Raw genomic sequence first — 15751 nt, forward strand, 5'->3', positions numbered from 1 at the left:
ATATATATATATATATATTTTATACTTGTATCCAGTAAACGTAAAAACGGCTGAACTGATATGGCCAAAAATTTTGTGTGGGAGCTAACATGACCCCAGGAAAGGTTATTGTGCGTAGATAAAATGCTCACTGAATAGATAGAGCAAAAACAGAAAATGAAACAGAAATATTTCAGAATTATTACAGGGTTTGCCCCGAAGGATGAGACTTCAGAGACGACTGAACGGAATTTAACAGAGATTTCTTAGTCTTGGTTCCATGCAACTTGAAATTTTTTTTCAAGTAATTTAATAGATTATTAAAATTCTAAAGGAACTGAGTTCTTGCCACAAACTCTGATTTTCTAATCCCAATATATTTGCGACCCAATGTCACAGACCTTTGATATTTCAAACTTTGAATTACGTTAGATCAAATAATCTTAGTTTAAAATACCACAGGTATACATCATCAGGTTGCAAAGATATAAGGATTAGAAAATAAGGATTGGAGTACGTGGTAAAAAACTCAAAAGACCAAAATTAACCTTTGGATCATAATATCAAATGAATTTTATGTTTTCATTAAAGTCTTATTCTTTGTGGCTAACCCTGTATAACGCACATATAAGAATAGAAACAATCGTATATTTTAGGATTACTGCTACCTAAGTTATTTTCATTCTGATTGTGCCATTAGTGATTTACAGAAAACACTCAATTCAAGGTTGAACATTCTTGAAAAAGGATTTTGCTAATTGTGTCGTGAGTCAATATTAATCTGTAAACTTTGTTGAGAATATCTAAAATTAGCATTAACAACTTTAATCCAATTGGAAAAATTTGATCAAAACCTGAGTTTATAGTGTACAAATTCAGCTCTTGGTAGCCCTTGTTTAGAATTCAATCAGGGAAAAAGACTTAAGGGAATGAAAATGGTTTTGGTTCGACTTTAGAAGTCATGTGAGTGGTTGGCAGTAGGTAATGTTACTTCGGTCCTACAGCATTTCCGTCCTACAGTACTTCCGTCCTACGATACTTCAGACCTACTGCGACATATCGGACTTACCAGGGGCTTACGAAAGCATTTGTGTATGGGGGGCCGGGGGCACAAAAAAATTGGTGTGCACCCCCTCTTGACAACATTGTGGCCCCCCCTTAAAAACCCCTTTGTTTTGAAAAAATATTGATACTTTTTTAACTATGTAAACTTTTCGATCATATTCACACTTCCATATAACAAATGTTAATAAATTATTTCTGTAATTTTCTTAACTTGACTCATCAGACACTTCCTCTTAATACTGTGGTGTAAGCTTCAATGGGTGAAACATAGAGATGGAAATGTTTCTTAAAAAATATCTATATTTTCAATCACAGAAACGATACATATTGTATAATTATAAATAATGATATCAAGGATATATTTACACTGAAGGCAGTATTGATAAAGCTTTTTTAATGAAACTTTTTTAGGGCAAAAGTGAGATTTTAAAATATTTTTATATGCGTGCCCCTCCCCCCCCCCCCTCAGGGAGGGCAAGCATATAACACATAGATGCTAGACACATAGAATCTAGAATGTATGAATATTAAACTGGAATGACATTCCTTCAATTCCTATTGTACGAATTGTACCTTTAACTTTTGAGGGGGATGTTTCCTGTTTTGCCCTCTCAAGTATGACGTATACGCCGAGTACGTCACTGGGCTGCACTGCAATTGGAATACTTGGATCATGTTCATGGAGGAGTTTCAAATTTTTTTGGGATATTAAGGTCATGTTACATCGTCTTTAGTCTATACGCAACATCCCTTCAGCCCTCTATAGTATACTGGCCTTTTGATCATCATTTATCTTTCCGGAATAATGCAAAATCGGACCTCCGATATTTGAGGGATTAGGTTCAAGCTTAAGACGATGATGTCTGGGCCGATCCTATGCGGCTATAGGCCACTCCTAGAACAGGGTATTTGTCAGATTCGTCAGATCACCGCGTCCAGGACGGGAAAAGGGGGCTCATGGCATTGTGGCTTCATGTCCAACTAGTAACTGCAAAACCAGATGCAAGTAGGTCAGAAGTGTTGTTTAAGTGTATGGGCGAAGGATCGAAAGTAACACCATCAAAAAATAAATGACGATGGTGTATTTCTGGACCTACGCCATCCGTCCTACTGCCCATCCGTCTTACAGTTACTATGATGGACTTCTGTCCGCAGCAACCGGCCCCCTAGTCTGTCCTAGCCGCGGCGCTCGGCCCTCTAGCCCGTCCTATGCCGCAAAGCTCGGCCCAGAAAATCTCTTAACCTAACCAAACCCTGAAATAATAAAAAAATAAACAGCTGTCGTAGGTCGGATGTTGCAGTAGGTCGGATGTGCAGTATAGCGGATGGGCAATAGGCCGGATTCATGGGCGTTGGGGGGCAGTAGAGTGGATCAACATTACCATTAATAATTTGTTTAAATGTCGTCTTTACGGATTGCCGGGCTAAACCAAACCAAATATTTATAGAGAACTTTAATTTGCAGCAAAAATTTTCCATTATTGTAAACAATTACAAGTTGTTTAAACTCATTATAAAACTCTTTAAATCGGCAGAATTAAATTAAATATTGTGTGTCATTTTAATGTCAAAATGAAACATTAAGCGTTATTGGCAACACAAACACATATTTCTAGATGAGAGAGAATTTACGTAAAAATTATCTTTTTTTTTAAATTTGACCAAATGTTTTGATCAAGAATTAAAATCTTATTTTAAGCAAGTAAGAAACAAATTTGAATTTTATCATTTTTTAATGAGCAGACTATTAGAAAGGGGGGACTGCTCACATTTCTGTGATGATATATTTCAGTTTGATCAAGATTTAACATTTATCAACCTTAATTTTTATGACACTTCCGTTTTTCTAGAATTAACCCCAGAAATGTAATCGTTAATGTTGGGTGAAGATAAACTGTTTAACTTAAACGTCTTGTATGTCGGATATTCGTAGGGCAATTGGAGACAGGTTTGGTACACATAATATCTAAATATATAATTATTATTATTATTACCTCCCCCTCCCCTCCTATATCGTTTATTTTTGTCGCCCTAGCGGATCGGTGTTGCTCGACCCAGTTGCCCCATTCTAAAATTGGGTTATTAATTAAGTTATTAATTTGAATTGGGCTCTATCCTAGAGGAAACTGTTCGTACTCCCACCGTTCATCAACAAATGTACATGGTCAAAGTACATTAGAACTAATTTTAAATGAAATCTGAAAAAGAGGCCCCGTTATGAGCCCCCCGGTAGACGCAGGATAATGCGTATTATTCCAGGTTTTGGTTAGGTTTAGATAAGTTCTGGGCCGAGCACCGCGGCTAGGACATGCAAGAGGGCTGAGCGCCGCGGCTAGCTAGGATAGGCAAGGCGGCCCCGGGCACTGCGGCCGCAAGTCATACTTTGACTATGTACATTTTGTTATGGGGAGGGGATCAAAAATAGAGATTGTTGAAAATTTACGTGTGGACAATGTTATTTGCACTTTTATTATCAAAACTTGGGAAAATTTTCCTGAAAATCGTTAACATATTGATATATCGTTAACATATTGATATATCGTTAACATATTGATATATCGTTAACATATTGATATATCGTTAACATATTGATATATCGTTAACATATTGATATATCGTTAACATATTGATATATCGTTAACATATTGATATATCGTTAACATATTGATCTTTTCATAATTGAAAATTGAATGGCATTGTCCAAGAGAACGATTTTGATTACCAGAGGAAAGCTGTGTATTTTTGGGCCGAGCGCTGTGGCAAAGACAGGATATGGGACTGCGTCTCACATAAGAAATGCATGTATAAAATTGTCAAAGAGAGAGGGGGGGGGGCTAAAAGACGTTCTCTAAGAAAATGGAAAAGATATTTTTTCCTGTTTAGGTTGATTCCCTGTACTATGGGATCCAATGCAAGCCAGCTAGAGAAGGATATCGGAGCAGAACTATTTCCTTCAAATGAACATTACTTCGGTCTAGTAAGTATAAATATATTTTAACTTGTTAGGACATTTCATAGATCGAACATTTCATAAACGAAGACATTTCATAGATCGAACATTTCATAAACGAAGTCATTTCATAGATCGAACATTTCATAAACGAAGTCATTTCATAGATCGAACATTTCATAAACGAAGACATTTCATGGATAAGGAATTTCATGCAGGTTTTCCCAGAACTTCGGAAACATCGGAAGAATTATTAATTGGTTTTATACTATAATACTATTATACCTAAATCTCAGTAATTGTAAAAATAAACGAGTAGCCATGATGTATGCGGGAACAGTTTTAAAGAGCTCCATATAAATATATAATTCAAAACTTATCTGCTGCATTCCATTATCAGTAGATTTAGAAACCGACATTTTTAAATTCTATCGATTACTCCGAAGTGCTGGATTAAACTGTAGAAAATAGACATGTCATAGATAACATTTCTAAAATAGGACATTTCATATAAGACAATCTATAAACAGAGTAAAATTGGGTTTCTTATGTCTTAAAAATTCCAGGGTATTTTATTATTAATTTTGGAAGAAAGCAAAAAATACTATACACGAAATGTTTTTTCTATGCTATGTTTTTTGTCTTCTTTGAAATGTTTTGATCTATAAAAAGTCCTATTTATGAAGTGTCCTATGTTTAATGTCTTGTTTTTTAAATGGCCTATCTATTTTTTTTAATAATTATATCGCTCAATGATGTTTATTTAAACTTTTTCTTCCCCATACTAAGAAAAAAGTATATTATCACGTTACGTTAGTATGTCACTACAAGAGATAGTTACATTTCGAATGCACCAGATCCTCATTTCCATAGCAATAGCATTAACGTGACTCAGAATATTTTCCTCGTTGTAGCCAGGTCAAATATTGTCTAATTATTAATTACAAATGTTTATTTCTCTATGTTTTCAGGTCAATTTTGGGAATACATGTTACTCAAACTCCGTCCTGCAAGCTCTCTACTTCTGCAAACCCTTCAGAGAAAAAGTAATTTTGTTAAATAAAATTACTAGTTTGGAAATCCAGCTCTGCTGTTAAACCTCCCTGTTAAAATCAACCAACCCAATTAAGTTTCTTAATACAAACTTATAACATTCTCGTAGTCCCAACGAGTTCCCCGATCAAAATTAGAGGCAAATCGGTTACGGGGTTTTAAAGTTATGATCGGATTTACAAACAAATAGATAAACATGGATTGCTATTTTATATATTAATCATATTTATGATATCAATATATCACTGGTGTAGTTTCAAAAAAAAAATTCTGGCTGAGATCGTATTTTTCATTTTTATAATTTTTTCTAGAATCTATCTCTCAGAAAATATCCATTAGTATCTTTAGTTAATTTAAAGGTTGAATTCAATAAATATGAGTAAAATACTAGAAAATAATTGATTTTATATGATTATCTTAACAATTGAAAATATTATCTGGATTCCTATATTAAAGGCAATTCCTGCCATTGCTGTTATCTGGTTTCATAAATTATTTCATTAGTTATAAAATGATATTTACAAGTTTGGTTAGAGGTTTTATGTTGCAATATATTATTCAAATCATCGCCCGTGAGTCGCGAAAATTTTGATATTTACAATATCTTGCAAAATACCATTTTTTACGATTATATTTATTTGCTTTTAATATTTTATATGACGATGATGGTTAATATTTCTTGATCTACTGTTCTATCTAGGTGTTGGAGTATAAAGCTAAGAACAAGAGGAACAAGGAGACCCTGCTCTCCTGTCTAGCTGACCTCTTCTACAGTATAGTCACACAAAAGAGAAAAGTTGGAACAATCGCGCCCAAGAAGTTTATTGCAAGGCTAAGAAAGGAGAAGCTAGAGTTCGACAACTACATGCAGCAGGTAGAGAACATAAACATACAGCAGGTAGAGAACATGAACATAGAGCAGGTAGGGAACATAAACATAGAGCAGGTAGAGAACATAAACATACAGCAGGTAGAGAACATAAACATACAGCAGATAGAGAACATAAACATATAGCAGGTAGAAAACATAAACTTCAGACGCCAGAAACAGAAAGACAGATTCTTTCAACTCCTGGAATTTATATTTTTCCGATTGTTTATTCATTTAATGATTGGTTGATTGACTAATTGATGGCGGATATATGTCGGATTGATGAATTAATTAATTGATTTTAGGATGCTCACGAGTTCCTGAATTTCCTGATCAATCACATCAATGAAATAATCGTGGGTGAGCAGAACCAGAACCAAGGTGGTAAACCTAAACCTGGAGAACCAGACCAGGAACCACAGAACAACCCAACCTGGATCAATGATATATTCCAGGTAAAACAAAAATGGAGAAGAAGAAGCAATAAAAAATTCCTGGAATTATTTTTTTTTACATATTTTTACGATTGGCACAAAGCTGATAAAAAAAATGAATAACACGGGTTAATAAGGAGACATTCTTCGTTCAAAGAACGAATCTAAGATGAACGAATCGATGATTGCAAATATTTATTCAATGTCAGTATAAAATCAACAATTCTTATTCCTGTAAGTTGTAAGTTCATCGTTGAAAAGAACTAGCAATCCATCAACGATTTAAAAAAAATACAAATATAAATAATATGTAAGATTCTTTTTTTTTAATGGGGGGAAATATTTTATAAAGAAATAATTACTTACTTACTTACTTACTTACTTACTTACTTACTTACTTACTTACTTACTTACTTACTTACTTACTTACTTACTTACTTACTTACTTACTTACTTTTTTACTTACTTATTTATGGTGAACATATCCTGAAACCTTTTTTCTCTTGGGTTTATAAGTAAAATATCACCCCAGCTGAGTAGTGAGTACACCTTCCAATATTTTCTGGTTTATCGTTCTTATTTTAGTTAGAATTTAGATTCATCTTCTCTTCGCAGAAAAATTTTTGATAATTACAGATACAAAATTCAATATTTTCAATATACAGAAATTTTTTTTTTCATATATTATGCAAAGAAAAGTTTTTTGATCAAATACTTTATACCTCGCCTTCCCTTCAACCAGTATCTATTGTTCAGGGTATACTGACCAGTGAAACCCGGTGTTTAAACTGTGAAACAGTGACATCCAAGGACGAAGACTTCTTTGATCTTAGTATAGACGTTGACCAGGTATTTTGTTTGTTAATTAATTCCCCCCTTTTTTAAAAGGACAAAATAATCTGTAATAAAATAATTATTTTCTATTCATAACTTTCTCCGTGGCAAAATTTGTTAAAAGAAAAACACGTTCTTAATAAATATTAATATTTGTTTTCAATGTTTAGAATACCTCTGTAACGAACTGTTTGCGTAATTTCTCCTCGACGGAAACTCTTTGCTCAGATAATAAATTCAAATGTGATACTTGCAGCTCATACCAGGTCAGATTTAAACATTTATGAAAACAGAAAACTTTTTTTTTTAACTTTCAGAAACTTAGTGTCCCCACTCCCCAATACATAAAAATATACATGCTCATTCACATGCTCTGGGTTCTCCAAACGGGGGGGGGCTTTCAGATCTTTCTCCCTATACTCCTGATACAACGACATTCTTTAAAATCTTTATATGAGTAACATTGATAAAGATGTCTTCTAGTTTCAATCATTAAACGGGATAAACTTTTTAAAAAATATCTCGTCTTCTCTGCATAGATAAACCGCAATTGAAAATTATCGGTTTTCCAATAATAGTTATTAATGATGTTTTTCCAAACAAAGGGTATCGTCGTGTATAGGGCCTGGACCTCTTGAATACCACGTCATATGAATTTGTGTCGATATTCCCTCAGATCTGATTAGAACTAATTATTCCCTCAGATCTGATTAGAACTAATTATTCTAAAATGTGTAAATTTTAGTTTCCTTAAGTTTCCATTCTCATTGTTGGCAAAATTTTAATTTCTTTCTGCTTTTAAGTAATTTTAATTTATACAGTTGGGGAACTCTAACATTTTCTCGCCCTTGAAACCGACCATTACGGGGTAATGGGTGGTAATGCCTTATAAAAACCGACCATTACGGCCACGGGGTAATGGTCGGTAATGCCTTATTGAAACTCTATGTAATGCCTTATAGAAACCGACCATTACGGGGTAATGGGCGGTAATGCCTTAAAGAAACCGACCATTTTTGGAAATGAGCGCTTTCTGCTTTTTTTCTTAGTAACTTCACAACTTCTTCATAACAAATGGGAGTGGGGGGGGGGGGCGGGGGCGGGGGCAGAAAAATTATTACTCTCCGTGAAATTTAAAGAGTTTGCAAACATAACTTAGCATCGTCGTAGGACGCTGATTTTTATTTTTTAATGTGCATACAAAAATGTGTGCACTTCTCTGTTTTGAAAAGATCCGAGTAAAAGTGCGCACAAGACGAAAATATTTACATACATTATTTAAAATAAACAAATGATTTCAGCAATTGTGGCTAGATCCCTTAAAAATTATATTTAAATTTAAAAAACAAACATTTAGGATACATATTTATAAAGCGGTAAAAAAAATTACATTACGTTTATATGTATATAGTTACATGGTTTATATGTTTATTGAATCTTCTCCAGGTTGAGCAAAAATGCTCAATGATTCAAAAGTTGTGACGACTGGAAGATTAGCAAGCTCCCTAAACCTTGTAATCATGTTATTCTCCCAAACAGTCTTAAACTCTAGGAACTCTTTGTGTAAACCAGTGCTTAGGATCCATTCAATTTTGATGCGGATCCGGATCCTGGATCCGCACTGGAAAAAAATGGATCCAGGTGATTTCTTTAAGATTTACTGAATTTTTTTTAGCAAAAAATAATTTTCAAATTCTTATTTCTATTTTTTTTTGCTTATTTTTATCCTAAAACTTGATGAACCATTCAGAAATGAGTAAATTTTTTTAATCTTTCTTTTTTCAAAAGTTCTGATTTAGGGTTTAGGAGTAAAAATTTTTTTTCTTCAGTTTTTGGTTGATATTTTACCCCTTGGATCCGGATTTGTGGATCCGCATATTTTTGCGAATCCGGATCCAGGAAGCCAAAATCTTGCGGATCCAACGGATCCTGATCCGGATCCTAAGCATTTGTTTAAACGTTAAGGGAACATTCTCTTAGATTCCGAACTCTGTACAATCCTTGACGTTGACCGTTCAGTTTCCGAACTCTGTACAATCCTTGACGTTGACCGTTCAGTTTCCGAACTCTGTACAATCCTTGACGTTGACCGTTCAGTTTCCGAACTCTGTACAATCCTTGACGTTGACCGTTCAGTTTCCGAACTCTGTACAATCCTTGACGTTGACCGTTCAGTTTCCGAACTCTGTACAATCCTTGACGTTGACCGTTCAGTTTCCGAACTCTGTACANATGGGTGGTTTCATAAAGTGAATGGTTTCTATCAGGCAGAAAACGCTTAATTTGGGAAATCGATCCCTAACCAAAACCGGATATGAATGTTTCTTTAAGTTTACTCATTTCTTTTTACAAGAACAAATTTTCCAACATTTTCTAGCTCTGTTTTCACTGTTTTTAATTCAGAAACATAATTTACCATTTAATGATGAAGAATGTTTTAACGATATCTCATTGGTTGACATTAAAAATGTTGGCTTTAAGAGGAAAAATATGTTCCGATGATTTGGTCGAAAATTTTCCGCTTGTTTTTGAGGAACTATTAGACTAAATCTGAAAAACCTTAAAACCTTAAAAAGAATTAGATAGAAAGAAAATGGTGGCAATTTCAAATTAATGCAATCATTACAACGCTGACTAATTGATATACTTCAGGAGGCACAGAAGCGTATGCGTGTGAAACGGTTACCCACAATCCTTGCCCTTCATCTGAAACGGTTCAAGTTCGTAGAGCAATATAATCGGCATATAAAGGTAACCTCAAGTTTTTAAGATGAATAATGCAATAGTAAATGAAGCAGAACTGTCTAAGAGATACCCAATAAAGATAATACATTAATGAAGACCGAAAACTCTTAATTAAATTGCGATTTGATTTTTTTTGCTTTAAATACAGTCTATATAATATATATATATAAAGTTGTAATCTGTGTTTGTCTATCCTATTATAACACAAGAACCCCTGGACCGATTTGCCTCTAATTTTGATTGATGAAATCGGGAGACCCATGGGAATGTTCTTGGCTTGGTTTTGAGATATTAAGTTGCGTGTTTCGATTTTTTTAGCGAAAAGTTAGTTTCCCGGTAAAAATCGTGTTATTGCGGGTAAATGGCGCTTGCTGGAGTAACTATGAGTACCCTGTGCAACGCTGGGTTCCCAAGCTAGTAATAAAGGATTTGAAAGAAGGAAACAAGGGTTCAGCTGCAGAAAACCCTAGATGCGTAATAGAAAGTGTACATATATTCTGTACAGCCGTTTGTAAAAGTCTAATCCTTTATGGGTAACCCTGTATGTATACTTCCCTAAAAAAATACCCATGTTTAAAATAAATCAGTTCGCCCCTAGTTTGAACACTGTTTATATGTTGATTTTCTTGTTTTTTTTACACGAACAAATATAAAACTTAATCTTATTTTATTAATTTCTTAAATTAATCCCCCCCAGTATTTCATGATAGATAGATAGATTAAGAAATGGATTAAAATAATAATTGTTCAGGTGTCTCATCGTGTTGTGTTCCCTCTAGAGCTTCGTCTCTTTAACACCTCAGATGATGCTGTCAATCCTGATAGACTCTACGATCTCGTAGCAGTAGTCATTCATTGTGGATCCGGTCCTAACAGGTAGTCATTCATTGTGGATCCGGTCCTAACCAGGTAGTCATTCATTGTAGATCCGGTCCTAACAGGCAGTCATTCATTGTAGATCCGGTTCTAACAGGTACTCATTCATTGTGAATCCGGTCCTAATAGTTAGTCATTCATTGTAGATCCGGTTCTAACAGGTAGTCATTCATTGTGGATCCGGTTCTAACAGGTAGTCATTCATTGTGGATCCGGTCCTAACAGGTAGTCATTCATTGTGGATCCGGTCCTAACAGGTAGTCATTCATCGTAGATCCGGTCCTAACAGGTATTCATTCATTGTAGATCCGGTCCTAACAGGTAGTCATTCATTGTAGATCCGGTCCTTACAGGTAGTCATTCATGGTGGATTCGGTCCTAACAGGTATTCATTCATTGTAGATCCGGTCCTAACAGGTAGTCATTCATTGTAGATCCGGTCCTTACAGGTAGTCTAGTTATTCATGAAAGTCGATGATTGTTTTTTCCCTAATTAACAAGTTTATGTGTCCAGGGGTCACTATATCTCTATAGTGAAGAGTCATGGATTCTGGTTGATATATGATGATGATGTTGTGGATAAAATAGATCCGTCTGCTATAGAGGACTTCTACGGATTAACAACAGATATCCAGAAATCCTCTGAGACAGGATATATTCTGTTCTACCAGTCCAGGGATGCAGTCTAGATATAGATATATATATATATTATATATACATAGATACTCCTAGTCCTAGTTATATTGTTGATATAAACACTGGATACCTCTATCCTTTGTAGTGACATTCAGGATACATTTGGATATGTTAGTTAATAGCAGCTGTAGTTTGGGATATTCAGGATACAATTTAACATACTATATTGATATATTAGGTGTCTTTAATTCAAGATATGCTTAATATCAATATATATCTTGCCAGTTGAACCAAAATTTTCCTTTCTTCCCCAAAAAAATATTTTATACCCCTGTGTTTTGGACATACTAGACTTGTAATATTTGTTGTGATCAAAGAAGTTCAGAACTATCTAGATTAATTCAGAATTCCGAAAAATTATCCGGATATATTTAGACCTGTCGGGTTATATTTAGACCTGTCGGGTTATATTTAGACCTGTCGGGATATATTTAGACCTGTCGGGATATATTTAGACCTGTCGGGATATATTTAGACCTGTCGGGATATATTTAGACCTGTCGGGATATATTTAGGCCTTTTTCGACCTAAATCCACCTCTTGATACCTTACTAGTAACTTCTTGGTCTTAAAGTATCTAAATAAGATCAAGAGTCAAGACTCTTTCATATTTCTGAAGTTTAAAGTAAGTACGTTTGATGAGATGCATTTCAAAGGGGTTTCAGTATACATCTATGTTCTTAAATTTACAAAAAATTGTCTTTAATATGATTGATATCTTAAAAGGGGAGATATTCTTTTAGTTAGTTTTGTTATGAGTCAGGTTAGGAACTTGAAATTGTTTAGATTTGGTGAAGATTTAGTTTAAAAGTCGGATTAGGAGTTTAACGTTATTAAAAGATTCGAAACGTATGCCTGCAGCCCACCTCACTGTACTTCTCCATTAGAAAATTTAGAAAATGGAAAAACTATTTCTTGTGATTTGTTTTAACTGTGATTTATTGTTATTAAATTTGTTCTTCACACAAATATTCTCTTTATTCCAACAGGATGCTAGTTTTTTTGCCATTCAATTGAATTTTTTTAGGCTGGACTATTCCAACAAGATAGTCTGAGCTAGGAATTTTTAATAAGCGCATTAAGCTAAACCACTTATCTACTCTCGGGCACAATAACTAAGAGATCAGTTAATATCTCTCCTAGAAGAAAATGAGTTAAACTCATTTCGATTATTTAAGATTCACAGCTTTGGAAATTTTTCAAGGATTCGGAAATATTTTAGGAAAATTGATTTTTCTTTACAGACTTATCTTTTATATTCCTAACATAAAAGTTTCAGAAAAAATATTTTGTATGAAAGTTGGAAGTAAAATATTGATGTGTGTGATTAAGTTAATATATTTTTTTTTTATAAAAGCAGCAATGATTAGTTGTGATATTATATGTACAGTGTACAGTGTACAGTGTACAGTGTACACTGTACACTGTACATCATATGTAAAACTGTAATGTTGTTTGTCAACTATATCTAACTCCGCCACTGATTATCTAGAGAGGATAAGAAATCCAATTGTGTTAGTTAGAGATCTTTCAGAGATGTAAATTTTCCAGAATTCTCCACTCACAGTTTTTCAACATTTTCCAGGTGGTCATAATATTTTACTTAGGCTTGCAAGCTCAAAAACCATTTTCAATACTTATCTCCCTCCCCCCCCCCAAAAAAAATCAGTTTTAAATGTAAAAAGTTGCAATAAATTATAAACTCCGGAAAGTGAGAGATAAAATTATAATGTTGATTTTCTAATAGTGAAGTTATTTATAATGTTTTTAATATTTTTAATATTCATAATATTTTTAATATTTAAATATTCTTAATATTTTTAGTATTTAAATATTCTTAATATTTTTAATATTTTAATATTTAAATATTCTTGATACTACCAACGTTTGCGAAAGTAATATTGAAAAGGACTAAAAGTAAACTTCAAAATCCCCTTGAAATATATACGTTGTTAAGGATGTTCCCGGACTAACACAATTGCGACATTTTTCAATTGATACAATCTGTTTATCAAGTACCAGGATCGGTTGTATCTAGAGTTGGGTAACATAATTCATCCTTTTTGTAAACATTTTAAATCGGAAATAAAATAGAATTGAGATTTGAACTTTTGTATGAAAAATAATTTGATTTCGGTGTTTAATGTGGGCACTTTTAAATTTATGGATTAATACGGGATATCGAACTTTTCGAAAATCCTTGATCACAAAGGTTTACAGCATATAAGTTCCGACTTCTGATCGATTTTATTATCACTCGTTAACGTTGTGTCCTTCAGACATGTATATTCTATTGGAGTTCTCATGAAAACAAATATGTAGAGAATATTAAGCCTCTTGAAATATTAAAAAAAAACTTTAAATGTTTAAAAATCTGATGAATAATGATGCCCATCTCTAGCTGGTCCAGCCAGCTGATTAATTGAGTGACTTGCTTTAGTCTGAGCTTGAAAAATGTCGATTATAAAATTTTTTCTACTCAAACTCAATATTTTGTTATTGTTGTAATCTTATATTTTAAATCAATAAATATATTTGAAAACTTTTTTTAATGTTATTAAATTAATTTTAAGTAACCCTTCGGTTGTAAAGATTGTATTACATCCGCCCAACGTTACATCCGTCCTACGATACTTCGGACCTACCCGCACGTGGTTTTTCAGCAGCTTCAAGCTGCTGTTGGTCCGATACACACAAAGTCAGTGTATCCGACCTACTGTAGGTCGGTTGCATAGTTTTCTTAAGTTGGCTGCACTCTTCTGTAGGTCGGATGCACAACTTAAGTAGGTCGGATGCACAAATTTTGCAGGTCGGATGCACAAATTTGGTAGGTCGGATGCAAAGTTAGTGTATCTGACCTACTGTAGGTCGGTTGCACTGTGCACATCTTTTCTAAGTTGGTCGCACTCAATTCTGTAGGTCGGACGCACAATAAATGTCTTAGCCTAACATAACCCCACATATATCGGCTATAACTTTGCCATCTTGATAAATGTGGCCGCAGCACTCGGCCCCCTAGCCTACCTAGCCACATCGCTCAGCCCAGAAATTTTGTCTTTCACTTAATTTTGATAAATGTGGCCACAGCGCTCGGCCCCCTAGCTTGTACTAGCCGCAGCGCTCGGCCCAGAAATTGTCTTAACCTAACCTTGTGCATCCGACCTACATCGGCCCAGTAGTTGTCCTAACCTAACATAGCCCCACATATTGTCTATCACTTGGTTATTGTGATAAATGTGCCCGCAGCGCTCGGCCCCCAAGCCTGTCCTGGCCGCAGCGCTCGGCCCCCAAGCCTGTCCTGGCCGCAGCGCTCGGCCCAGAAATTGTCTTAACCTAACCTTGTGCATCCGACCTACAAAATCTGTGCATCCGACCTACAAAATCTGTGAATCCGACCTAATAAAAATAGTTAAAAGATTTCTCCATGATAACTCACTTTACAGTGAATAATCGATTAGGCTTAGAAACTAATTTATATATATATATTGAGAAGAAAAACAAGTAGTTTATGTTTGATTGCAGGTGTAGTCACGCATGTAAATTTTATGCGCCTTTTTGAAGATAATAGTAAAATTCTAATGTACATTTTCAGACAAACTTCATTTTTATTGAAGTTCATCGGTAATTAATTTAGATACATTTAAATAATAAAATAAATACAATACGTTAGAGAATTTATACACTACAGTCTTGAAGGAAGCAATTCAGGTTTCTGTCTCGGTTAACAAGCACATGACGAAATTCAGATTTTCAGATTAACTAAGAATTAATCCGACATTTTTCCGGAAATTGAAAAGAAAATTATATTTATTTCATCAAAGGGGTTTCACTTTCAGACAAATTTAATTTTTGAGAAACCATGGTTTTGGAAAATCACGAACAAAATAAAGAAGTTTTCTCATGAACCTCACTAAGAAATGTTTAAGGATTTTTAAACCCCCATTTTGTCAAAAACTACATTTCAACATATTTGCATGAGGTCAGCAACACTAAATGTCGTCTTTTCACGATTTAGGGGGTTTTCGTGCACAATAACCCTGTGGCAGAAGCCCGAAGGAGTTACGCGCAGTTGGCGTAGAACAGAGAAAGAGAGATCTTGTTCTGCGCCGACTGCGCGTAACTCCTTTTGGTCTTCTGCCTCGGGTTATTATGAACGAAAAACCCCTAAATCTTGAGAAAAAAAACGACATCTAGTGTCCTATCTGTTATTTTCATTAATTTATGGGATTCATAATTTGTAACGCGCAT

The 15751-nt window shown here is 34.3% G+C and overlaps 1 protein-coding gene across 10 annotated transcripts; it reads left to right on the forward strand.

Moving 5' to 3' along the window:
• The first annotated feature begins 2871 nt into the window (after positions 1 to 2871).
• On the forward strand, positions 2872 to 14039 carry LOC111695270 (ubiquitin carboxyl-terminal hydrolase 46). 10 transcript variants are annotated; one of them, XM_023464519.1, is made up of 13 exons: positions 2872 to 2992; positions 3928 to 4021; positions 4966 to 5040; positions 5748 to 5921; positions 6224 to 6373; positions 7109 to 7201; positions 7357 to 7452; positions 9839 to 9937; positions 10683 to 10807; positions 11322 to 11483; positions 12996 to 13017; positions 13461 to 13547; positions 13905 to 14039. In XM_023464519.1, exons 1-12 carry the CDS (start codon positions 2961 to 2963, stop codon positions 13539 to 13541), a joined length of 1203 nt encoding a protein of 400 aa, XP_023320287.1. In that variant the 5' UTR covers positions 2872 to 2960; the 3' UTR covers positions 13542 to 13547; positions 13905 to 14039. The 10 variants fall into 10 exon arrangements, 4 of the variants coding, with proteins under 4 accessions (XP_023320287.1, XP_023320288.1, XP_023320286.1 ...); XM_023464520.1 differs by having other exon boundaries at positions 13461 to 13543; XM_023464518.1 differs by lacking the exon at positions 13905 to 14039 and having other exon boundaries at positions 13461 to 13611.
• Positions 14040 to 15751: the final 1712 nt, after the last annotated feature.

Source organism: Eurytemora carolleeae, unplaced genomic scaffold (assembly GCF_000591075.1).
Source record: "Eurytemora carolleeae unplaced genomic scaffold, Eaff_2.0 scaffold160, whole genome shotgun sequence".
Classification (NCBI taxonomy): Eukaryota; Metazoa; Arthropoda; class Copepoda; order Calanoida; family Temoridae; genus Eurytemora; species Eurytemora carolleeae.